Source organism: Pithys albifrons, chromosome 1, assembly GCF_047495875.1.
Source record: "Pithys albifrons albifrons isolate INPA30051 chromosome 1, PitAlb_v1, whole genome shotgun sequence".
NCBI classification, from domain to species: Eukaryota; Metazoa; Chordata; class Aves; order Passeriformes; family Thamnophilidae; genus Pithys; species Pithys albifrons.
The window spans coordinates 69,193,132-69,218,406 of NC_092458.1; the positions used below are offsets into that span (position 1 = coordinate 69,193,132).

At 42.8% G+C, this 25,275-nt stretch overlaps 3 protein-coding genes across 10 annotated transcripts in view; 2 read left to right on the forward strand and 1 right to left on the reverse strand.

Annotated features, from left to right (window-relative positions):
- Positions 1-5,650, forward strand: part of ZDHHC20 (zinc finger DHHC-type palmitoyltransferase 20) — a 57,575-nt gene extending 51,925 nt beyond the window's left edge. For all 3 annotated transcript variants that reach the window (XM_071554056.1, XM_071554072.1, XM_071554064.1), the window contains one exon: positions 253-5,650. Coding sequence is in view for 1 of the 3 variants with exons in the window: in XM_071554072.1 (XP_071410173.1) it covers positions 253-272 (20 nt within the window). In the remaining 2 variants the exon portion in view is untranslated. The remainder of the gene's footprint in view (positions 1-252) is intronic.
- Positions 5,651-6,420: 770 nt separating this feature from the next.
- On the reverse strand, positions 6,421-8,719 carry MRPL57 (mitochondrial ribosomal protein L57). Its single transcript, XM_071554098.1, has 2 exons — positions 8,622-8,719; positions 6,421-6,905 (listed from the first exon to the last, which is right to left on the reverse strand). Exon 2 carries the CDS (start codon positions 6,898-6,900, stop codon positions 6,589-6,591), a length of 312 nt encoding a protein of 103 aa, XP_071410199.1. The 5' UTR covers positions 6,901-6,905; positions 8,622-8,719; the 3' UTR covers positions 6,421-6,588.
- A 28-nt stretch (positions 8,720-8,747) lies between these two features.
- Positions 8,748-24,909, forward strand: SKA3 (spindle and kinetochore associated complex subunit 3). 6 transcript variants are annotated; one of them, XR_011697714.1, is made up of 11 exons: positions 8,750-9,009; positions 12,365-12,429; positions 13,338-13,503; positions 15,974-16,397; positions 17,594-17,694; positions 18,407-18,804; positions 19,008-19,226; positions 21,671-21,783; positions 22,634-22,942; positions 24,201-24,302; positions 24,402-24,909. XR_011697714.1 is itself a non-coding variant. In XM_071554018.1 (9 exons), the coding sequence occupies exons 1-9, from the start codon at positions 8,907-8,909 to the stop codon at positions 24,214-24,216; spliced, it is 1,605 nt and encodes a 534-aa protein (XP_071410119.1). In that variant the 5' UTR covers positions 8,748-8,906; the 3' UTR covers positions 24,217-24,909. The 6 variants fall into 6 exon arrangements, 4 of the variants coding, with proteins under 4 accessions (XP_071410119.1, XP_071410107.1, XP_071410089.1 ...); XR_011697713.1 differs by having other exon boundaries at positions 24,201-24,909; XM_071554018.1 differs by lacking the exon at positions 22,634-22,942 and having other exon boundaries at positions 8,748-9,009; positions 24,201-24,909.
- The last annotated feature ends 366 nt before the right edge of the window (positions 24,910-25,275 follow it).

Here is a 25,275-nt window from a genome sequence, read left to right on the forward strand (position 1 = left end):
GTGGTGATGGACTGATGTTCTTAGTGCAAATAAGCACAAATAATCTTCTAAAACATAAGAGGTTTAAAGCCAAAACGAAACGAACCCACACCTCCCAGAAGGCTAATTCTGGGTTGAAGTTACCTAAACAGCTGTCCTCAAACAGAAGTCTGTAAGTCACCCATTATCCAGATGCATTCGTGTAATAAACTAGGATGTTTTTCTTGAAAGCTCATGGAATAATTCAATTTATTACCTTTTTTGTCTCGCTAGGTTTCTGCAACACGTTTTGAGCTTGAATATTACTTAATTTTGTTTGGAAAAAGTTGAGCAGGAAAAACGGAACATGAACATTTTAGGAAGAGACAAGAAATTCAAGTTTCTGCACAGTACAATGGATTCTTGTAAGCACTACTGCAGAGCAGGGAAGTTAAGACAGATGCCTTAAGATTCTTAATGTGCATTTATGCAACACTGAATTATATACTGCTACCAAAGGGCCAGATCCTGAAGTGCCCTGCTTGGATGCACAAGGTCCAGAGTGGGAACTATGCATTTCTGTTATGCTGCAGTGGTGGGCGTAGATTGCAGAGACTTCTTCCTACCTCCTCACGGGCAAACTTCATACCGTAGGCACTGCAGAAGTCACTTCCATAGCAGGTCTCCAGAGTACAGAAGGAAAGAAAAAAAGAAAAAGGAAGGAAAAAAAAAACCTAGAAAAAGAAGAATCAACCTAAAGCGTGGCTGGTGAGTCTGAAGTGCGAGTATACATAGTTCAGAAGCCAGGTGATGGGAAGGGACTGGATGATGTCTTCTCCCCTCTTCTGTTAACCAGTCTCTACCCCATGATCATAGCTCTCCAAGTCTTTCAGGACGGAGGGTTCCTTCTACTAGCTGTGCTTTGGAGCAAGGCAATGCCAACAATGTAAGAGCCTTTAACTTGGGTGTTGCTTTTTTGCGATAGGATTGAGCCTCCTCCTCATTTTAACTTGATATATTTAACCATATCAAGAACAGAGCTCAAAGAAGAAAGCTTAGTGTTTAGTTGAAAAAACATGGATTATTACTCTCCAAGGACTGTCTGTCAGCATACAAAAAGAAGCCAATCCAAAAAGAAATTAACAATTGTTGTATTTTCTGTTACTGTTTGCAGTGTTTTGTTTGAGGCAGCAACAAAATGGGAAAGTACCCCTGAGAAAAGCTTATTGCAGTTGTGTGTTGTCATAAAATGGAAGCAGAAGAGTGCTGCTTTTTCCGTGGGTCTCTTGATGGTTTATAAATACTGTTTTATACCTTTGTTTTATCTTTTTAAAAAAGGCACATGGTTTTATTGGTCCTAAAGTACCATTTAAACAAATATCAGGTACTTAGGAGAAAATCAGTGTCGGATCATATATCTGTGTTAGCACACTGAAAAATTGCATCCTTTAGTCTCCCACTTTCAAGTCAAGTTTAAGTGATGCTGGAATTGCTGAAGACTGAGTGCTTTGTGCAGTGATGTACCACTTCACAAAAGGCAAAATGTGTTTCCTGTGTGAGGAATTAAGTCCATCCTTATCTCAAGACCTACAGCCAACAACCTGGGGGATTTTATTTCCTCATTCCTATATAGAGAAGACTGCTAACTCATCTTTGAGTGGCATTGGAATTTTGCACCTCGAAAAAGTGGCAAATACTGTTTTTCTGTCTGTAGCTTTTCTCATGCTGATTACAAATAGACATGATCCCTTTTGATACAGACTGCAGGTAGTATTTGAGTTAAGTTGATGATGTCGTCCAAAAGAACCTGTTTGGTTTGTCTCCCAGACTGATTGCTACTTCAGTTAAATATGTTTATGATGGAAATACTAAAGTATTAAGTGTACCCTGAGGTTTAAAATAAGTATTTTTTTGTCTTTGGAAATAATAAACTTTTCTTAAATATTGATCTTCTGGAACAAGAACTCTTTGAGAATCTATGAACATGATTTGATCACTGTTGGATGTTCTTGAGACAGAAGTAACAGTCCAAACTTGCATGTTTTATAAAAGTTGCATAGTGTTTCTTCAAATTTGTACAAGAAATTTTGCATTTGCTATTTTCAAAACTTACAGAAACATTTGCTACACATTAATCTGAAAGGTTGAGCTTTTCTTTCTCAAATGTCAAGTGAGAAGTGCTCATCTGAATATAAGCTCTCAGCAGTTCTGCACCAGCAGAATTTCTTGGGGAAGATAACAGAGAGAGAAGACTGCAATTTCAAATGGCTTGTTCTGAATACCAAAATTTGCAGCCCCAAACACTGTTGGAACTGTAATGGAGGGCCTGGGATATCATCTGTGTATTATAGCTGAAATAACACATCCATGCACAGACATCATCTACAAGAACTATAAGCAAAATTTATGTCTTGTAAGTATCACTGATTGAGCAATAAAATCTCTGCTCCCCCCACCCACTCCCCCAAGAGCTTGATATACCCCCATATGAATGTATATGCACTGTAGGCCAATATCAGGATAACTTATTTGAAAGCGAATCTACAGGAAAAACTGCAAGTAGACAGACTGGGCTAACTCCATATGCGTTCTCTAGCAAGGTCTTCTGAAACCAGTTCTTTGTGTATCTGATGGACATTTTTGTGGCTTTTCAAGAAGAACTCATGCTTCTCACATCTTTGTGCAGATCACAGGAATATTTTGTCCTAGATTTTTCTCATATTTGAGGTGAGAAAAGGAGGAGAGCCATGGGCTTTAGGATCCTCCTGAGGCTGGAGCTACTGTTGGTGTAAGAGCAGGCATTACTAGAAGTCACTTTGACAAATAAAAAACAACAGTAAAATTATTCAACTGTGATTCTTCCAAATTCACCACCCCCAAAACCTCCTTGGTTTTCCCCCCTGGACAACTGGTGACTACAAAATCCTAAGCTAATATAAAGGATTTAACTTCTCTAAGAGAATTGTATTGATGAACTCTAAGGGCACACCAGTGAGTGGGATGGAGGGGTTTTCCTGGCAGGCCTGGGCTTTGGAGGAGGTATCCTGTCTAAGGCAGCAGGATGACGACATCTGTCTTGGGGTTGTGCCTTTACAGCTCCCTGGCCTGTGCTGTGTCAGACAGTCAGATAGGCAGGATGAGGGAGCAGGTCGATTGTGGGGCTGCAAGCAGCCTTAGGTATCCCTGCCAGCAGAGACAGGGCACTGCAGGAACAGGTGCTTTTGGCCTGTGCACTGAAGAGCTGGAAACTTCCAGTAAATGCAATGAGAAAGACAACTCCACATGTTCAGGAGACTGGAAGGGAGGTGGATCCCAGAAAACAACTGCTCAGGGTGTTGGGCCATGTTGCACATGCTGGTTTTGTGCTTTAACCTACTCTGTATTAGGGAGTCTTATAAATACCTAGATTGTCACTAAAAACTGCTGCCCTTAAGCTTTTAGATCCATCAAAATAATGCCTATTGCAAGCCATACATAGAAGTTCCTGTAGGATGTTACCTGCCAGTAGAAACTGCTTTCTTGTTTCTTACTGCTTTAAAAATATTCACGTACACTCAGAGAGTCAAAAAATGGCATTAAATTCCCAGTGTGAGGACAGAAGCCTGATGCAGGGAAAGATTTCAGTGTGATTTCTCCTCCAGAGTTCTTAAATGTCTTGAAACAAACCTGTCCCTGTGAAGATGAGGAGGGAATCCATAATTACATAGAACTTCACAGCTAATACCAAGGTTTTTCTTATTCTTATTTATTCAGAGTGTACAACACACACATCATTGCTGCACCTACCAAAGCCATATTATGGGAAGGGCAGGAAAAGGAGTAGGCTTCTGTCATAACTGACTTCCTACAGTGTTATTCTGAGACTGCAGTGACATAAGTCAGATGTGTCATAAGCTTTAAAATCTCCATTTTAAATATTCAGACAGTTATTTTAGAGGGATTTGGGGCACTTCTGTTTTTAGTGATTTGAATAGAAATTATGTTAACATTTTGTTAAAGCTGCCTCTTATGTGTGGAATTTGCAAGTCCCAAGCTGTTTTTGGTCTGCTGTTCTTAGAAACTGGACTGTCTTCAGGTACTGGTTTTTTTTCTCGTTTGAGCTTGTCTGGCTCTTCTGTATTAATTATAAATCATCTTTTGGGTTGGGAGGTTTTGATTAATTTCAGTACCATTCAGTGTGCACACAAAGACCTTCCTGATCTCTTTGAAGTGTGATCCAGTTGCAGCTAACCAGAGCCCCAAGAGGAGGGAGATGGCAGCATTTGCAGCAGCACTGGTGTCTGACAGATTTACTGAGAGGTATATTAACTCTGGCAGGGATTGACCAGAGCTGCCTGGATCTGGAGCACTGACTGACCAGATTTATTAAAAAGTGAAAGAAATAAAACAATGACAGCTTTAAGCTTCATAGTGGATGTTCTCTGAGGACATCCTCTAAAATTGAATCTAACCAGAGTTTGGATGTGCATTTAGAGAGGCTGCAAATAGCAGCTACTTGGATGCAGAGATCAAGGACTTGTCTTTCCCAGTATAAGAGGCTCTTCTATCCATAAATGGCACCAAAGAGAGCAGCTGCACATAAAGTGATTTAATACTAAACACATTTACTACACTCATTTCTATCAATTTGTTTTGTATATATAACTTTTTTATACACATTTTTCTTAATTTCATAACTGTCATAAAATGTTATGAAGTTGTAGTTTGTTTTAATGCTGATTAAAACTGGTGTTTGGCTGTTTGTTTTCTGCAGCAATTACTTGAATCTTGTTTCCATTAGGTAGTAAAGTCTGATAATGTTTACAGGATTGCTTTCTTGGGTTTTGGGGAGTTTCCCCATCTTCGTTCCCAGCCCCTGCCCCAAGAAACAGAGAGCTCATGCTCAGCAGTCAAGCAGATGTGTCAGGGATGAAGTATCTGGATCACCTTTATTGTTACCAAAGCATTAGTGGTGACAGGCAGATTCCCTTACATTAGCATTGCTTAGCTGACAGCTTACACACTTAGCATGGTCCTCTCTGAATTCTCCTGCCCCTTAGCCTCTTGTTACATCAGCTTTATCGTGGAACACCCAAATCTTTCTGAATGAAAATTTACAATCATAAAGCTATCCCAGAATGAGGCAGCGTTCCTGCTGTTGTCTGCCCCCTTTTGAACTTGGATGAATGAAACACCCCTGGGTTATCTCTGCAATTGCTTTTGTGTTTGCCAGCAAGGGTCACCAACATTTGCACTGATCACAACGTCCCAGCTGTTCTACTACCACACAGTTATTTTTAATTGTGCTGCCTAACATTGTAATGAGTTGTATTTAAGTTTGGGGTGATGTGTAAAAGATACATGTAATAAATGCACACTTACTGTATTTTTTGTATGTTACAGATAGGACTAGTCCTATGCACAGAGAAAACGTTGCCATTTATAGTTTAATACTTGAAGTAACTTTTTAAACAGGCTTTTATAAATTAAATACAAAATCATATTGCTTTGCCTGGAAGTTCCTTCATGTTTTAATTGTATTTGCAATTTCCCCGTATATATAATTTTCCATAAAAGTTCTCAAGCCATTTATAACCAATGCAAGTGCATTCAAGATTTTGTACATCAGTGTTCAGACCTGTTCATACTTCTCTGAAGTATAGTTCATGTTTAAATAAAAAAGTACCATTTTAAGTCTCTTTTCCAAAGTGAATGGACTTGACACTTGAATTCATCAACTTAATAAAAAGTATGTGAAAGAATCTGAAAATTGCTCAGCTGCAGCATGTGTGTATTAGATTAGCAAGAAAAACTGCCTGCCTGGGAAACACTGTGTAATTGTTCGTTTTTACACTCCAGCTGCAAGAAACCTACAGTTACACTCACTCTTGACACATCTTCCAGGTCACTGGGTCTCAAGGAGAAATAAAAAACCTGACTTGTGACTTAACGATGTTCCTGCAGGCCACTAAGCCTGACTCAGAATTCAGCCAATCAAACAGGAATCGGCCATGATCCTTTCACACCAGAAACAATCTGTGTAAGAGGGCAGCCACACCCACGTTCACACTGACATGACAACAATAGTGGCATTTAAATTCAATTATTTCCTGTGAGCTTTAACAAAATTAAACATAATATTCCATGAGTTTTGGCCTCCTGTCCCTGTAACTACTTCATCTTGGTCCTTGCATGCCTAAGGGCAAAGTGTCATCAGTCATGTCTCAAGTGTTGCTGTGCACAGAGGGGAGAGTGACCAGCAGGAGCCATTTGGCCAGTGCCAGCAGAGAATCCCTTTCAACACAGCAGGTGTGTTCTCCAGGCTGTCAGAAGGAAACTACCAAAGCTGTAAATCTGGGTTATGTATAAATCATCACCATTGCATCTGCTAACTCACTGTTTTGGGCCCTGAGGAACAGAGGGCAGGCAGATGGTAAGAGAGCCACACAAAGAACTGTCTAACAAGACAACAATAACAAAACATACGCTGTTCCACAGGACTACTTTTAATGTAACATTTTGTACACTGTAGCAAAGTCTTTCCTTGTCATCCACCCCAATTACACTGAATTACAGAACTACCATAACAGGTACAAGAGCAGATCCCACAGCAGTGTGTAACACGTGCCAAATACAGATACACAGTATTAGTCAAGATGTCCACTTTTTAGTCACATTTAAGTGGTTTAAATGATCGCTGATGTATCTGTGCTCAAGAAACTTGGCTTGTCTCAGGCTTTTCAAAGCTTCCCACTTGGCACGTCTCTCTTCCGTGTTGTGTTTGTACTCCTGTTCCCGTGTCAGGTAAGGGCGGCTCAGCCAGTACTCATTCTCTGCTTCAATTTCCAGTCTTCGCACCATTGCCTGCTTCATTGACAGGGTAACCTTTCTTGGCCGCCTGTACTTCCCGATCCATTGGTGTCCAGGAATCCTCTTTCGGAGTAGTACTGTTGTTAAAAACATTGTGCCTCAAAACATAAGCAGAAATATAAAATACTCATTATCTTAGGGACAAAAGTAAAACTGACAAGAGAAATGAAAAGCTCTGCATGCACTCCACTGCCTTTTAGCTGGCTGGAATGAAGGTCTGAGTTCAGAACCTGACACACAAAACCATCACACGCCGCAGGCAGCACAACGCCAGGCACACTGGAAACTAAACGTTAGAAAAGGGAAACTGAAATATTTATGTGGCTTAGGAATTTATTCAGTTACCCTTACACTGCGATCAAAGCACATGCCCTACAGATACTTTCAGAGATATCAGTCACAGCTACTCTAGCAAAAAGGGTTTGCCTAAACAGTGCCCTCTTCGAATAATTCACTGCATTGTAAAAGCAGGGAGGATGTCCAGTCTGTCTTCTAGATCCAGATCCTTTTCTCAGTATTAGCTTTTGAACCACAGACTCTCTAAATTTACTATATGCCATTTCCTAGTCCTGTATCCTGACTGCGGCAGTCCCGTGGTGTAAAGAAGAGCACTCTGGACTCTGAATCCCAAGGACCTGAGTTCCAGTCTCAGTGGGACCGTCCCCTGGCAGTTCAATGCCTCCCTGCCATCCCATCCCGTCACATCTCGGATGCTCAGCAGGTTCAGCCCCGGTTAGTACCGGGTGCTGTGACAGTCCCGAGGACTTCCCTGTCACTGTCCAAGCTCGCTCGGCCGTGGCAAATGGACCTCAGGACTGAAACGGTGGGGCCAGTTCTGCGCACGCTGTGCCTCACCTAAAAAATCCACTGCGCAGGCTGGAAGGGCACACCCACGTGGGGACAGCCCTGCCCAAATCTGCGTTCGCCAAGTCTGGCCATACATACAAAGGCGCACACCGGAAGGTCTGCACCCCGTGACTAGGAATGTTACAAATTTTATAACTTCCCTAGTAATTTACATATGAGATATGGATAACTAACCATGATCTACACCCCACCCGCAGGGTCCTCAGAACTGCCCCTTGGAGATCTTCCAGGACCTCTAGGCCTTCTTCTTGTGTTTTGTCTTCTCGCTATCTACAGGTGGCTTCTCACAAACACCATGGCCCTGGCAAGGCATGTATGTATGTATGGCCAGACTTTGCGAACGCAGATTTGGGCAAGGCTCTCCCCACGTGGGTGTGCCCCTCCAGCCTGCACAGTGGATTTTTTAGGTGAGGCACAGCGTGCGCAGAACTGGCCCCACCGTTTCAGTCCTGAGGTGACAGTGAAGTCCTCGGAACTGTCTACAGCCCCGGTATTCCCAGGAGGTCTCCCATCCAAGTACTACCCGGGGCTGATCGTGTTTGGCTTCCGAGATCTGACGGGATCGGGCGTCAGGGAGGCATTTACCTGCCTGGCAGGGCATGAGAAACCTTATAATCTGTGAGAAAGAGCTTTAGTAACTGACTTTAGGATCTGAGCAACCTAGAAGAATCCATGCAACTTATGCGATTCTAAAAATCTACAAAAACGCACTAAAATTCTTATGCATCAACACCGTGTGCCTGAGAGGGTCACCCGAACGCTTCCTGGACTATGTCAGGCTTGGCGCCGTCACCGAGGAAGTCACACAAGGACTTTACACAGCACAACCGTGCAGCGGCGCAGCGAGAAGCCACTCCACTCCATTCCACCCCGCGCCGCTCTCACGGTGCCGCCATCCCACTCCTTCCCGACGGAGCAGCGCCCCGGCCCGGCCCTCACTCACTCACCGGGACGCTGCGGCGGCGGCGGCCCCTGCCCCGGCGGCGGGACCAAGATGGCGGCGGGCGGGGCGGGTGGCGCGCGGCTCTCGCGAGAGCGCGGCGGGGGCGGGGTTCCGGCCGGGGCGCGGCGGCGCCAATGGGGCGCGCGCGCGGCAGTTCGAAGGCGCCCGGCGGCGCGCGCGGCTGCCGCAGCGCTGGGCCCGCCCCCATTCCCGTTCCCGTTCCCGTTCCCGTTCCCATTCCCATTCCCATTCCCATCCCCATTCCCATCCCTGATCCCGCTCCTCGGCCATGGACATTCCCACGGGCTTCTTCAGCAAGCTGCGGGGCCTGGCGCTCACGCTGGAGAAGGAGGTGAAGCAGCTGGATCAGGCGCTGCGCGGGGAGATCTCGGGTAAGCGCAGCCCACGGTGGGGGGACGGGCGGCCCCGCGGGTGTTCCTCGGGATGCTGTCCTGGATTCGCGTTCCCGCCCGCCCGTGTGCCCCTGTGCTCCTCGGGAGGGTGCGGGGACGAGCCTGGGAGCGGCTCGACGAGGAATTGTTTGGGGTGCTCGTCCTGTCGCTCTCTCTGAGCCCGTCCGGGAGTGCTGTGCCCTAAGCCCAGCCAGCAGCCCCCGCAGGGACTGGAGCACAAGCCCTATGGGGAGAGGCTGAGGGAACTGGGGGTGTTTAGCCTGGAGAAGAGGAGGCTCAGAGGTGACCTCATCACTGTCTAGAACTACCTGAAGGGCAAAGTCACCTGGAAGGGGCTCCAACCACCTGTCTGGAGGTAAGACAGAGACTGGATCTGAGGGACTGAACACTACTAAAGGCTGGACACGTGCCCTGATATCTCAAAAGCCAGACCACACTGCACTGTGCTCAAGCTTGAGCTCGTTATCATGTACAGGAATCCAAACTACCTGAAGGGAAGTTCTAGCCAGGTGGGGGTTGGTCTCTTCTCCCAGGCACTCAGCAATAGGACAAGGGGGCACGGGCTCAAGCTCTGCCAGGGGAAATTTAAGTTGGAGATCAGAAAAAAATTCTTTCCAGAGAGAGTAATCAGGCATTGGAATGGCCTGCCCAGAGAGGGGGTGGATTCCCCATCCCTGGAGGTTTTTCAACTGAGATTGGACCTGGCACTGAGTGCCATGATCTGGTAAATAGACTGGAGTTGGACCTAGGGTTGGACTTGATGATCTCGGAGGTCTTTTCCAACCCAAACGATTCTTTGATTCTATGAACCTCGGGGGTAAAAGCCAAAAAACTCGAGGGTTGAGATAAGGACGGTTTAATGGAGGGCAGGGGGTGGACGAAGGGAACGGCTCACACAAGCAGAACAAAACAAGGAATTAATTCCCTGCTCCCCCTGGGCAGGCAGGTGTTCAGCCATCTCCAGCACAGCAGGGCCCATCACTTTTAACACTGACTTGGGAAGAGAAATGCCATCACCCCGAATGTCCCCCCCTTTTGTCCTCTTTCCCTCCACCTTTTATATTGATCACGATGTCATATGGTCTGGAATATCCCTTTGGTCAGTTGGGGTCACCTGTCCTGGCTGTGTCTCTTCCCAGCCTCACATATATGTACCTCACCATCCTCACCAGCCTGACAATAAATGCCTTGGCTCTGTAAAAGTCCTAAGAAACACCTCTATGTTGTCAAACATAAGTCCTAACAAACACATCTCTGTGTTGTCCAGCTTGTGTTCAGGACAAATACAAAACATAACCCCATACTGGCCACTGCAAAGAAAATTAACTGTACCTCAGCCAAAACCAGCAGAGGTGTGTAGGTGAGAATTTTATCACAGAGAAAAACAGGGTGAACAGGGCAAAATGGGAATCTTCTTCTTTTGTTTCTTTACATGGATTGATACAGGAAAACATATGCAGGGCATTCCTCTCTCTGCACAGATAGCTCAGGCATCCAGTTGTGTTTATCACTGTGTTATGTCTTGCCATGTAGCAGGTGTCCTCTTTTACAGTATTTGCATTAGCCTTGGTTTCCAGTGAAAGAAGGAACAACTGCTGTGTTGTTGTGGTAGTTTTGGCTTTAGGCCTCAGTTAGGCCTAAATTCAGCAGGCCCAAAGGATGTGACATAGATCAGAAGGGACAGGCATCACCTGACTTAAGCAACCAGAGAAGTATTTCATATCACCTGACATCATCAAGAAGTGTCAAGAGGTATAAAGAAAGAGGGAGGAGGAGCTTCTGTCTGGGTTTTGCCTCAGACCTGTAAAGACTCACTGCCCTGCCCTGCCTTGCCCTGCCGAGATTAGGCCTTGCCGCCCTCCGCGCTGTGTTATCTGAGGAAGTGAACATTTTCTTGTTAATTTCTGTCCTCTCTTGCTGGGAGTTTTCTTTGGAAGAGTTGTTGGGAGGTTTAGGGGGGATTGGGTAGTTGGAACCTGTGTTGTTTGGTTGGGTGACTTGGTAATTATTGTTGTTATTCTGGTTTTCTTTTTCTCACATTTGTACATGTATGTATTATATCATATTCTGTTTTTAATTGTCTTTCTTTTGTATAATATAAGAAACTTGCTGCTCCAGGTTTTGGGGGTTTTTTCCCTCTCCCTCCTTTTCCCTTTCTCTCTATGTTGGGCAGTTGGCATTTTGCCCGCTCCAACCCAAGACAGTTGTGTAAGTGAACATCTGCCCATGTGCAAACACAGTGGAAGTATTCAGCTTTCTATTGCTATGTGTTTTTCAGTGCTGTCTACAGCACTTTTTTCAATTTCATTTGAGCTCTTTAAAGATAAAATTTAAGCATAAAAATTCTTGGCAGCCCAGGGACCTGCCTATTGGATCAACATCTGCCATACATTAATTTCTACCATATTATCTGCAACATTAAAATGGAAGCCTGGCCAGTTTCTTTGTGGAGTTTAACACACTGTACAAAGAGAAGTCTCTTCCTGTGTGAGGTGCCTGAGAGGAACTAGTTCTCTTTGGTTTTCTCTACCTCTCTTTGGTTTTCTCTCTTTCTCATACAGCTCCACCATCTCCAATATCACAGAATGGTTTGGATAGGGAGGGTCCTTAAAGATCATCCAGTTCCAACTCCCCCCTGCCACGGGCAGAGATGCCTTCCTCTAGACCAGGTTACTCAGAGCTCCATCCAGCCTGGCCTTGAACACCTTCCAGGGATCCACAGCTTGTCTGGGCAACGTGTTCCGGTGCATCACCACCCTCACAGCAAAGAACTTCCTCCTAATAAGTAATATAAATGTGTTTGCTCTGTTTGAATCTCTTCCCTCTTGTGCTGTCACTACATAATCTTGTAAATAGTATCTCTCCATCTTTCTTGTAGGGGCTCCCTTCAGGTAGGTACTGGAAGGTTGCAATTAGATCACCCCAAAGCTTTCTCTTCTCCAGGCTGAACAATCCCAATTCTACCAGGCTTTCCTTGCAGGAGAGGTGCTCCATACCCCTAATAATAGTCATGGCCTCCTCTGGACTCACTCCAGCAGGTCCATGTCCTTCCTGTGCTGAGGACCCAGAGCTGATGCAGCACTCCAGGTGGGGTCTCACAAGGACAGAGTAGAGGGGCAGAATCCCCTCCCTCGACCTGCTGGCCACACTGCTCTTGATGCAGCCCAGGACACAATTGCCTTTCTGGGCTGTGAGCACACATGGATGGGTCATGTCCAGTTTCCCTCCACTAATACAGGATGTTGCATTCTGATATAAAATGTATTTGCATGCTGTAACACTAGTACACCATTTTTTCTTTCCAAACTCTTTTATGTGAACATGCATATCAAAGACTCTGATGATGAATCTCCAGTAACAGTCTTGCATGACCTCCGTGGTGAAGTCCAGACTCTGAAGGTAACAGCTTAACTCATTTCCTTCTGGAAAAGTAGTGGATGGGGTGGGGTGTTGGGGTGCATGTTCCATAAACTTAGGGTTCTGTTTTGATCATTAAACCACAGTTCAACTTCGTTATTCAGCAGTTATGACCCTTATGTTTACTCACTTACTCTAAGTCCTCATAATGGCCATGGGTATTGAGGTAACGCCCAAAAACTTGTGGGTGACTCAAAGAAGGTTTAGCAGTGTTTATTAGTTTGCAGCACTGTTGTCACTCAGGTGAGCAGGGGACAAAGGGAACAGGGAAGTTGTAGCTGTGCTGAGGTGTGCGTGTGAGGAGAAGGATTCAGGAGCAGGAGCTCCCAACAGAAGAGGGAAGCTTGCTTGTGTTCAGTGGCTAGCCCTTAGAACAAAGTCAGTCTTCACAGAAGTTTTGGTACCTTCAGCCATTCAGTTAAACTCGTGAAGAAAGTTCTCTGTTTCTTACACAGAAGTAGGAGAAATGGGTTATAGAAATGAGGAAGTATAGAAATAATTATGAGATACGCTACGATTAAACTTGAGGTTTATCTTCTACTCTGCACTAATTCTTTGTACATGTGGAGTAAGAGTCCAAACTTGTATTTTTGTGGAGTAAAAGCATATTTTTATTTATGAGGTTACCAGTAAGTGGTTACACTGTGAACTGTCATCATAATTTAACTTTTCTAAGTTGTTATACACTCATGGCCTATATATTCCTGATATTCTGTAGGTACATATACCGGATAGTTTTCAAGTATAGATAAGACCTAAATGAGCTGCTTACCTTCCTCTGAATTGCAGTTGAATACTTACTCTCAGAGCATTTCATGTCTCAACAACTGCCATGTGGCGATTTGAAAACCATTATTTCTGTTTTTCCCTTCCCCTCTCTGCCCCCAAAGGAAGCTGTTAGTGCCAGTCTTGATTCAAGTTGTTCTAAAAGAAAAGAAGTTCATGATTTTATGAAGGCAAGTGAAATATTGATGCAAAGAAATGCAGCAGATCTTGGAAAAATAAGAGAACTGTTCCAGAAATATGGCTACAAAGCACATGTCAAAGACTCTACAGGTAATATTTCTTGGCAGTACAGAATGTAAAGAAAAATATTATTTCATAAAAAGTTTCTCTTTAGCTATGCATATATCGCTATTAATTAAGACATCAATTAAATCTGTTATTTACTTTATAATAATCCAGAGGGTAAAAGATTTTGTTGTGATTGGTGCTATAAGAATAAATCAAACCAAACAGTTGAAGTTAGATCTCCTGTCATGGCTTTATGATAGTGTGTGCTGGCTGTTTTTAATTTTTCAGTAATAATTATATTCAGAAAGCATGTTAGTGAGCATGGTTTCATAACACAGAGAATTACACTGCTTCAGCTTCTCATGCTCATGAAAGTATTTTAGATGCACCTCAGTTGGTTCATATTAATAGAATCATAGAATTGATTGGGTTGGAAAAGACCCCTGAGATCATCAAGTCCAACCCTTGGTCCAACTCCAGTCCCTTTACCAGATCATGGCACTCAGTGCCACGTCCAATCTCAGTTTAAAAACCTCCAGGGATGGGGAATCCACCCCTTCTCTGGGCAGCCCATTCCAATGCCTGATTACTCTCTCTGGAAAGAATTTTTTCTGATCTCCAACTTAAATTTCCCCTGGCAGAGCTTGAGCCCGGGGCTTGTCCTACTGCTGAGTGCCTGGGAGAAGAGACCAGCCCCCATCTGGCTGGAACTTCCCTTCAGGTAGTTCTAGACAGTGATGAGGTCACTTCTGAGCCTCCTCTTCTCCAGGCTAAACAACCCCAGCTCCCTCAGCCTCTCCCCATAGGGCTTGTGCTCCAGTCCCTTCACCAGCCTTGTTGCTCTTCTCTGGACCCGCTCCAGCCCCTCAATATCTTTCCTGAACTGAGGGGCCCAGAACTGAACACAGTACTCAAGGTGTGGCCTCACCAACGCAGAGTACAGGGGAAGGATCACTTCCTATGGATGGTTCCATTAACTTAAATCACATAGAGAAAATATTAACTTAATGTGTTCTGCAGTACAAATGGGACAGGAGAATTATATACAGGGATTAGGTGACATGTGACAAGCAGTAGTAGCTTGATAGTTGGAGGGGAAGGAGATCCTTAATCCAGACAGAAAATGCACACACACCTGTCTGAAAAATCCAGATGTGACAAATGATTTTAAAATACTCCAGCTGTCAGCACTGCACATACCCCTTGGAGTATCCAGGGCCCAGTCAGTTTTCAAAAAGCCTTTGCAGGGCATGCCTTCACCTTCCCTGAACGTTATCCCATCCCAATTTTATTTTGTGGTCCTGGACTATATTCACGTTGGAGTTAGGCCACTACAGCTGTTTTACAAAGATAGGGCAGAAGGCTCTGATTTTTATAGTACCTTCTTGCCTGTACTCTCTCTGCCTTTAAAGAAGTCTCCAAACTAGGATACAAGGTTAATTTATTTTTCCAGATGTATTTTTAAGTTTAGTGCATCCGAATATTTAATACCAGTGCACATAACAAGGCATTATGACTTTAAATAGCCTCCCTCCATACCCACTTCAGAGAGTCACATAATCGCTCAGGTTGGAAAAGACCTCTGAGATTATTGAGACCAGCCTACAACCGAACATCACCATGTCAAGTAGACCATGGCATCAAGTGCCATGTCTTATTCTTTCCTGAAACACCTCCAGGGACAGTGACACCACCATCTCCCTGGGCAGTCCATTCCAATGTCTAATCACCTTCCTGCTGTCCAACCTAAACCTCCCTTAGCACAGCTTCAGACTGTCCTCTTGTCCTGTCACTTGTTACCTGTGAGAAGAGACTGACCCCCACCTGGATTCAACCTCCCTTGAGGTAATTGGAGAGAGTGATAAGGTCACCCCTGAGCTTCTTCTCCAGGCTAAACAACCTCAGCTCTCTTAGCCACTCCTCACAGGGCTTTTGCTCCAGGCCCTTCACCAGCTTCATTGTCCTTCCCTTACTACATCATGCAGAAATTCATAAATGTTTTGGGTGTTTCTGTTTATCTAACTCCAAAACATACAAGTGACGCATTTACATATTTTTGCAGTGGATTCTTGTTGTCTAAACAACTACCTTCTTTCACAAGTTTTTAGTTACTGCTTCATAACCTACCATCAGTACTTTTCTCTGAAGAATGAGCATTCTAGTTCTGTGTGTGCCCTTTTCCCCCAAAAGCATTTTCAACTCCATGCACGGAAATGAATGCTATGAAAAATACTCTTGTGTAAAATCTTTCAGTTTAATTTTCCCTAGAAATAATATCTACCAGCAGAGTGAAATTCAGTAAATGTGTGACATATCATAAATATAGCTTAGCCTGATACGAGCTTTTGATATGTGTTGCAGTGTCAAGTTCAGTCCTTTAAAATGAAAGAAGGCATCTATTTTTACAATAATAAATAAAACATTTTGAATAGTGGGGAGGTGTCCCCATTTTTTTATAAATTCTTAAAACAGAAATTCTGACATAATTTCTTTTATTTCTTTTCTTAAAAAGAAGAGGAAGAAGAAGTTACCAATGAACCAACAGTGTCTGTCCAGAACAAATCTGATGAAGAAAAAGTAAAGGATACCCTCAATCTTCCCACTTCTACTGAGAAGCCACTGTTGCCCAAAAACCAACTGTGCAAGCCCCAGCTTTCTGATTTTGGTCTTTCACAATATGCTTTCTCCAGGCAGCCTTTGAGTGCAGGGAAAACACAGCACCCAACAAGTGCACAGCGACAAAAGTCAAAGAATGAGACTCCACTGAGGATCCAAACCCCCCGTTCTTTGCCCAAAACACCAAAATGTAGGCTGAAGATGGATGATTATGAATGTGTAACACCAAAATTTGAACACTTTGGCATTACTGAACATACCATGTGTATGAATGAAGATTATACAATATCACTTATTCATAAAACTCAGACAATGAATAAGTAAGTTACTCAAGTTCCGACTGTTTCTCTACTGAATTTGGTGTACTAATTTCTTTCTGCTGTTGCCCTTCTCTTTGTCTTCAAGTGGGTGATGGGTTGTTATCCAGCAGCTGGTTAGTCCTGTGTTCTTATTCACTTCTCTGCATGTCTTTTCACATTGCAGTGGCAAATGCTGCTATGAAATACGTCCTATTATGCACCTTCCCTGAGCGCACCACTGTGAGACTCTTTCACACAAAATGTATTTACCAAGGGAAAATGCACAGTGTGATCTGTGACCTTTTGCTTTCCTTAGCCATGGGTTGGATCTGGGGATGTGTTATCTGCAGCTGATATTGCACAATTTAAAGGTTTCAGCTTTAGGAATACAAGCACAGAAAACAACTCGTAAGGCATTCAGTGAAATGCCTTGCTGTAGAAGCACTGTGTTGTCTCTTATGTAAGCCCCGCCTTACAAACAGGTTCCTCTTTTTGCTCCAGTCTTCTCTTGACAAGACACCTCTAGATTTTCAGTTTCTAATTCTAAAGAAAAAAATTACAGCAGTGATGTACAGAACACCTTAGCAGTGTAACTATTTTTTTATACTTCTACAGATAATTAATAGGTTGTGCTTTTGTGGTTCATATTAGCAACATATTCAATTCTAAAAGCTGACTAGCGAAATATTTGATATTCAGAAAAATTGTTCAAAAAACAATCATATTCATGAAAACCACTTGAAAAATTCTACTTATTCTTCTCATTGTAGAAACTAAAAATCTGATGGTTTCAGATGTCTATAGTACTTCCAAGCAGAACTGACTTGAAAAGTTACCTTTTTTTTAACCCAAAATACTTTCTCTTGTTGCTTGGAATTTTGTAGGCAACAGGCAATTCAAAATAAAATAAACTGTACCCTCAACACAGAATGGATCATCTGGGACACCTGTCCTACCCTGAACATCTTTTCATTTGTTTTTTTCCTAGTGCCTTGGATGGAAATCTCAGTGTATTTGATAATGTGTTGCTGGACTGAACATTTGCATGCTAAAATTGCTACAATAGAATCATAGATTAAAAAATCATCTTTGAGAAAATTACTTTTTTACTTGCATATTGATGAATGAATACTAGAAAAGTGATCAGGTTGACAGTATTCCTTTAGCTGTGACTGCTTCATAATACTTGGGAGCTAATTGAGGTGTTTGGTTTTCAGGTCGGTTAAAAGAAATGATAATGGAGGGAATGTGCCAGATATGACACCCAAGAGAACCATGGTTACTTCTGTGCCAAAATCAAATGTGAGAGCTAAGAATGGTAAGTTAAAAATATGTAAAATAAATACACATATGCACTTTTTTAGACGATGGATGTGTAAATGCATTGTAACCACATGGGACACTTCAGTGGTGTTTCAGGTTAAGTATAGTTAATTCAGGCCCAGTCATTGTACAAGGAGTAATGTCTAAAAATGAAATGTTGATGGCTTCTATGGGAAAGTTTCTCACTTCAGTATAAATCTTTCCTCGTTCTGCTCATATCCAACTGGAATTATACAGAGGAATTAATCATTTGCATTTTTTTCTGAGAATACCCATTAGGTCCCCGTAAAGATAGGAAAGAAACTGCTTTGGAAGAGGCTAGTGAGGCAGTAATTTAAGTCTTTCAAGAGTAATGACAAAGAGTAATCTTTGAGAGGGAAAATATGCTCTTTTAAGAGTCTATGAAAATCTTGAGACAAACACAGTGACAATTGCATACATGAGAAGGTAACGCAATGCTGATTTAAGTTGGGCTTCTTCAGTTACGTTCAGTAGTGGAACTAGAATAGTTTGGGGGGGTTTTTTGCACTTGCTGGTTTTAAGGAATACTGCAATTTGGATGGATCAAACAAAATCAGCTAAAATACAGGCATTTTAGAATATGCAAATCTATGGCAAGCTTAAACTTAGAAATGAAACTGGAACTTGTAATATTTATATGTGTGTGTATATATTTTTATTTATATTTTGCTTACTCTTAATATCAGCAGCTGACTGGATGGCTTCTCCTATGGGATTTATGTTCTGTACTCCTAATAAGAAGGTCTCTTCCCAAAAAAATAGTAAGGGATTATTAAGATCAGAGGCAAAGAAACTGTCTCTTCCCAGTCATACAGTGACACCACAGCATCCAAATTTCCAAACAAGATCATCAGAGGCAAAGAAACTGTCTCTTCCCAGTCATACAGTGACACAACAGCATCCAGATTTTCAAACCAGATCATCGCAGGCAAAGGAACTGCCTCTTCCCAGTCATACAGTGACATCACAGCATCCAAATTTTCAAACAAGATCACCAGAGAAAAAGAAACTGCCTCTTGCCCGTCCCACAGCAACACCACCATTTCCAGATTTTCAAACAAGATGGCTAAAACCAGAAGCTAAGGTAGTAAATAGCAATTCTGTATATTTTCGCACACTTTGCCATAAACAATTTTTAAAATGTCAGTTTGGGTTTCTTTTCTAATACTATTTTTAATTATGTCGCTGTAGAAGTTCTTTCTAATAGTAATTTTGTAAGAACATTTACTAAGTAGTTTACCTAACGTAAGTAAATTAACTGAACGCATTTAATTACCTCTCTTGCAGGAGCAGGTAAAGCTGGGGGGAGAGACTGAGTTGGTGACAAAGAATGGTGCAAAAGCTAAAAAATACAAAGAAAGTAGCATTCCTTTTGCTGTGAGCCCTAATGAGGATCCTAAACACTTAGAGGACCCTTCCCCTCCCACAATAGAACACTGTGACCAGTTACTGAATACTCTTCCTCCACCTCCAGAAATAACAAGGATACCAGATGATGTTCTACAGGTCAGTTAATAGAGGTTTTTTTTCATCTAAATAATAGAATAGAATCATAGAATCAATTGGGTTGGAAAAGACCTCCGAGATCATCAAGTCCAACCGTTGGTCCAACTCTAGTCCAGTTACTAGATCATGGCACTCAGCGCCACGTCCAATCTCAGTTTAAAAATCTCTAGGGATGGTGAATTCACCACCTCTCTGGGCAGCCCATTCCAATGCCTGATTACTCTCTCTGGAAAGAATTTTTTTCTGATATCCAACTTAAATTTCCCCTGACAGAGCTTAAGCCCATGCCCCCTTGTCCTATTGCTGAGTGCCTGGGAGAAGAGACCAACCCCCACCTGGCTAGAACTTCCCTTCAGGTAGTTATAGACAGTGATGAGGTCACCTCTGAGCCTCCTCTTCTCCAGGCTAAACAACCCCAGCTCCCTCAGCCTCTCCCCATAGGGCTTGTGCTCCAGTCCCTTCACCAGCCTTGTTGCTCTTCTCTGGACTCGCTCCAGCACCTCAATATCCTTTCTGAACTGAGGGGCCCAGAACTGAACACAATACTCAAGGTGTGGCCTCACCAACGCAGAGTACAGGGGAAGGATCACTGCCCTGGTCCTGCTGGCCACGCTATTTTTGATACAGGACAGGATCCCATTGGCCTTCTTGGCCACCTGGGCACACTGTTGACTCATGTTGAGCTTCCTGTCAATTAGTACTCCAAGGTCCCTTTCTGCCTGTCTGCTCTCCAGCCACTCTGTGCCCAGCCTGTAGCGCTGCAGGGGGTTGTTGTGGCCAAAGTGCAGGACCCGGCACTTGGCCTTATTGAACTTCATCCCATTGGAATCAGCCCACCTCTCAAGTCTATCCAGGTCCCTCTGCAGAGCCCTCCTGCCCTCCAGCAGGTCGACACTCCCTCCCAGCTTGGTGTCATCAGCAAATTTGCTGATGATGGACTCAATCCCCTCATCTAAATCATCAATAAAGATGTTAAACAGGACTGGACCCAACACAGACCCCTGGGGAACACCACTGGTGACTGGCCGCCAGCTGGATGCAGCTCCATTCACCAGCACTCTCTGGGCCCAACCCTCCAGCCAGCTCTTAATCCAGGAGAGGGTACACTTGTCCAGGCCATGGGCTACCAGCTTTTCCAGGAGTATATTATGGGAGACAGTGTCAAAGGCCTTGCTGAAGTCCAGATAGACCACATCCACAGCCTTCCCCTCATCCACCAGGTGGGTCACCTGATCGTAGAAAGAGATCAGGTTGGTCAGACAGGACCTGCCCCTCCTAAACCCATGCTGGCTGGGTCTAATCCCTTGTCCATCCTGAAGGTGCTGTGTGATTGCACTCAGGATGAACTGCTCCATAACCCTGCCAGGCACAGAGGTCAGGCTGACAGGCCTGTAGTTACCAGGGTCCTGCTTGCCGCCCTTTTTATGGATTGGGGTGACATTGGCCAACCTCCAATCATCTGGGACCTCCCCAGAGAGCCAGGACTGTTGGAAGATGATGGAGAGCAGTTTGGCAAGCTCTTCTGCCAGCTCCCTCATCACCCTGGGATGGATCCCATCTGGTCCCATAGACTTGTTAGGATCCAGCTGCCTCAGTAAGTCAGTAACTATTTCCTCCTGGAATACAGGAGGGCTATTCAGCTCCCTCTCCCTGTCCACCAGCTCCAGAGGCCAGTTGTCTTGAGGGCCACCTGTCTTACTGGTGAAAACTGAGGCAAAGTAGGTGTTAAGTACCTCAGCCTTCTCCTCATCTTCCTTAACTATATTTCCCTCCAAGTCCTACAGAGAATGGAGGTTTTCCTTGCCCCTCCTTTTGTTATTAATGTATTTATAAAAGGACTTTTTGTTATCCCTAACTGAAATAGCCAAATTTACTTCAAATTCCACTTTTCTTTCTCTAATTTTTTTCCTGCATGACCTAGCTCTATCTGTAAATTCTTCGTAAGTAGCCAGCCCTTTATTCCATAGTCTGTAAACTTTCTTTTTATCCCTGATTTCTTTCAGAATCTCCCTATTTAACCAAGCTGGCCGTCTTCCCCTCCGGCTGGACTTTCGGCACACTGGGACAGCCTATTGCTGTGCATTCAAAATCTCCCTCTTAAAACATGTCCATCCCTCCTGGACCCCCTTGCCTTTAAGGGTTGTTTCCCAGGGTATACTCTGAATCAGTTCTTTGAATAGGCCAAAATCTGCTCTCCGGAAGTCCAAAGTAGAGGTTTTAATGGTGGCTCTCCTTACATCCCTGAGGACTGAAAATTCTATTATTTCATGGTCACTATGCCCCAGGCGGCCTCCAACCACTACATCATCTACCAGCCCCTCTCTGTTTGTAAACAGTAGGTTAATAACAAAATAGTAAAACTAAAAGGGCTTCATTCTATCTATAATCCATGTGTTTTGAATTCTTAGATAATTGATTTTAATGCCATTTAATGTTTCCTGTAGATTCTGTCGAAGTATAATCATAAGGTAGACTTCTCTAAGGAAATGGAAACCAAGGCAGGAAATGCTACAAGATATGAAAGTGATTCCAATGATTGCTGCAACAAAGAGAACAGGTATGATTGCATTTTACAAATTTGGTTAGGTGGTTTAATTTGTAAGAGCTCCAAAGATGCTTTAATGCATGTAGAAATCAATGCAGCTGCTTGCTTTTCAGCCACCAGAGCAGCTCTTGCTTCTCTTGCTTCTGGATTAATAACTGGGGTTTTGTGTGGAATCTGACTGCCTGTTTGTAAAGAACAAATATGGTAGTTGACTGTGTGTTTGAATCCTCACGACTTTAAAAAAAGGTAGAGTTTTACTGGTTTATCTGTACTTATATTTGATTTCATGGCAATCAAAGCAAGAGTGAATGCTTTCTCCTGAGTAAATTTAGGCAATAAAACTAAGGAATTTGGAGAAAAGTATATAAGTGAGAACTGATTTCACAGTTGTTTTGGCAAAGACAAAACTCTTTGAAATGCAAAGCTGCAATAAGTATGAGTAATCTTTGAACAATGGAATAATAGCTTTATAAAGAATGACATCAATTTGCATATAAACAAGTATTTATGACAACTTTATCAAGTGTAGCTATTCCTGATTCAATGTAATATATATTATACTTGTTGATTATCTGTTAAACTTGGAGCCTGTACAGATTATTTAGCTAAGAGGCACAAGGAACATGTATGGAGTCAAATAATAATCACAACAAAGCAGATTGAGACAGATAATAGTTGGTACTTGCTGTACTTGGGAGTTGGAATCCATTTGAGTAGTCAAATAGTGCAAAGCTCTCACTTTAGCTGACCCTTCATTTTTTGTTGTCATGGTAAAAAAGGACAAATTTTCAATATTTGTGTCTTCTGCTAATTCAAAATGTGATTGAAATAAGCTCATCAACTCATCTGGATATATTTGCAGAGGATATCATGGAGTTTTCAAGCCAAACATTTGAAATCAAGCTGGAGACCATGTTGAGACTCCTTCATATTTATGGATCTTTTCACTGAATCGTAACAAGTTCAAAAAGCAAAAGGAAATACTGATGGGAAGAAAGAGCCATACCAAGAAAAATTTTTTTCAGTGAAGAAAAATTCTTCATCCATGATGTGGATGGACTTGTTTGAACCAACAGCTTGTGCTTAATTTTCTACTGACATTATTGGCAAAATGTATTGAGAGTTTTTGAATACATTATGCTTCAGAGAGGAATGGAGATTCACGTATGAGGTAGTAGTTGAGTTGTTTATTGTGTAGGCTTGCATTTGCAGTAGGCTGTAGGGAGTGCAGTTGGATTCTCATAAAGGGAAAGTCCAATATGTTGCCCCAAAACTTGGGTGTCACTGGCTGTTCTGGTGACACTGTACATCTTTTCAGAGCTGAGTTTGAATTCTAGTACTTCAACAGTATTTGGTATCTTCAACAGAAACAAGTCTTTTTTTATTGGAAGAGTAACTCTTGCTTTACTGTTTAAAGGACTTCTGTGTCTTCAGTCACTTCTGCAGTGCTGAGATGTACCCAACGTGCCTGCACTGGGCTCTCTGCTACCTCCCTGTCAGGCAGGCATTTCCCATGCAGCTTCTTCCTTAATATGCATTGACACAGCATCAGGTGCTATGCATCTGGATTCTCCATAGCCCTAGAGGGTGATTGTCTCGAATATGAATTATTTGGAAACATATTGTGCAATTGATACTTGTTATATATATATCTTCTACTGCTGGAAGAATTTGCTGGCAGGCCTGTAGGCGATTGCTTACTCTGCTTACTCCCCTGTGCTTGCTGCTGTGTATGTTCTCTAAGTGGGGCTGTGCATCTAAAAGTGCGTGTGTGACCTGTAATAGCTGACCAAGCTTAAGTTCTTGGCGCTGTTTGGTCCTCTTTTGGTATCTGGTAGTCATAGGAATTAGGGTTTTTTTCTATCAGTGCTTTTACTGTTCTCCACAAGAAAACTCTAGAAAAATTCTCATTTGGAAGCAGTTTGCTGTTTCCAGTGTTGACTATTCCTCTGAGTGACTCCAGGCTTGTTTTTGCCAGTTGTCTTCTGGTGATGGCCAAAATTTCGTCATTTATATGAGGGCAAACGTGCAACACATGAGAAACAGAGACTGTCCCAGGAGATGGGGATATATGTATGCTTTTCTGAACTCAGCTCTATGGGGTTTTTTACATCCTCAGGATATGCAAACAGCTAGAGAAGCCCAGAGGTATTTCTCCAGTTGCTTAGACAGACTTGTCCTGGTTAAAACTTAGCAAATAAAGGTACTACCTTCCAGCTATTATGGTCATTCTCCAGGATAAGTACATGAAATTAATTGGAGAAGCTGATTTTCTACTAGTTCTGACCTGAGCACACTGTCATTTTAAATGCTTGTTTCTGTTTAAAAATATGTATTATCTGTCAGTCTGATTAACAGTTTTGGATACTAAATAAATCTGTCTCAAATGCTTGGTGGCTGCTCTAAAAACACTTCTTTGTTCTACCTAGCTCCTTCAGAGAGTGAAGGCCAAACCTGCTTCCAGTATCTTCATAGATTAAAACCACATAGCAGGGTGGATGCTACTCCTGGAATTTCGTGGTCTTGGAAAGGTACAAAGTATTCTGCTGCAGAGCAACAGTCTTTCAGCCAGACAAATTTACCAGCACTAAGCAGAAAGTATTTCACAGCCTTCATTCTCCCCACCACAGCACTTCATGGCTACTTTCTTGCCCGGAAGAAAGCCAGATATCCTGAAGGACTCATCTGAGGTGAAACGGAACAAGCAGCGCTACTGACTTGGACCTTGCTGTATTTCCCCTGACTTCAACTAACAAAATTCACAAAAGGCCTTATAAAAGTCTTTTCCCTAAGCTTGAGAACAATTTAACATTCCACTGTCCTTTCCTTCATCAGGGAACCATGGAGCTGTACCTAGCAGTGCTGGGGTGCTCAGTGTAAGCCACTTGCATCATTCTGCTTGTCTGTTAAGGTTTTCTGTTACAGTTTGTAGCCATTATTATTGATATGAAGGGGATTCAATTAATAGTAGGACATGCAAATTATCTTCCATATGACAGTTGAAATTTTAGAATCTTCTGATCTAGTCAAGCTATTGTGATACAGGCATGAGACTTTCTGGAATCTGGAAATGCAGTTTTACAAGTTGGTTTTGTTTTTCTAGCTTGCAATATTAACCTAATATACAGAATATTGTTGTTTGTACTTGTCTCGGTTTGAGGGGAAAAAACCAAAATGTTTTACCCACAAGCAGGGGAGGGGCCTCCTCCACGATAATCACACCACTCTTTATCAAATTTAAGAAAAGGAATTTTAATACAAGAAGGATAACTGCTCTATATATATATATATATATATATATATATATATATATATATGTAAACAGACTAGTGCAACCCACTTCCCCAACACCACAAGAGAGGGAAAAAAAAACAAACCAAAAGAAACAAAACAACAACAAAACCCAGCAGGTTTTTTTCTCCGGGAGAAAAGGTTATACTTAAGTGTCCTTGTCACAGCCCGGCTGGCTGCAGAGTGAGTTTCAGTCCCTCTCCAGCGAAACAG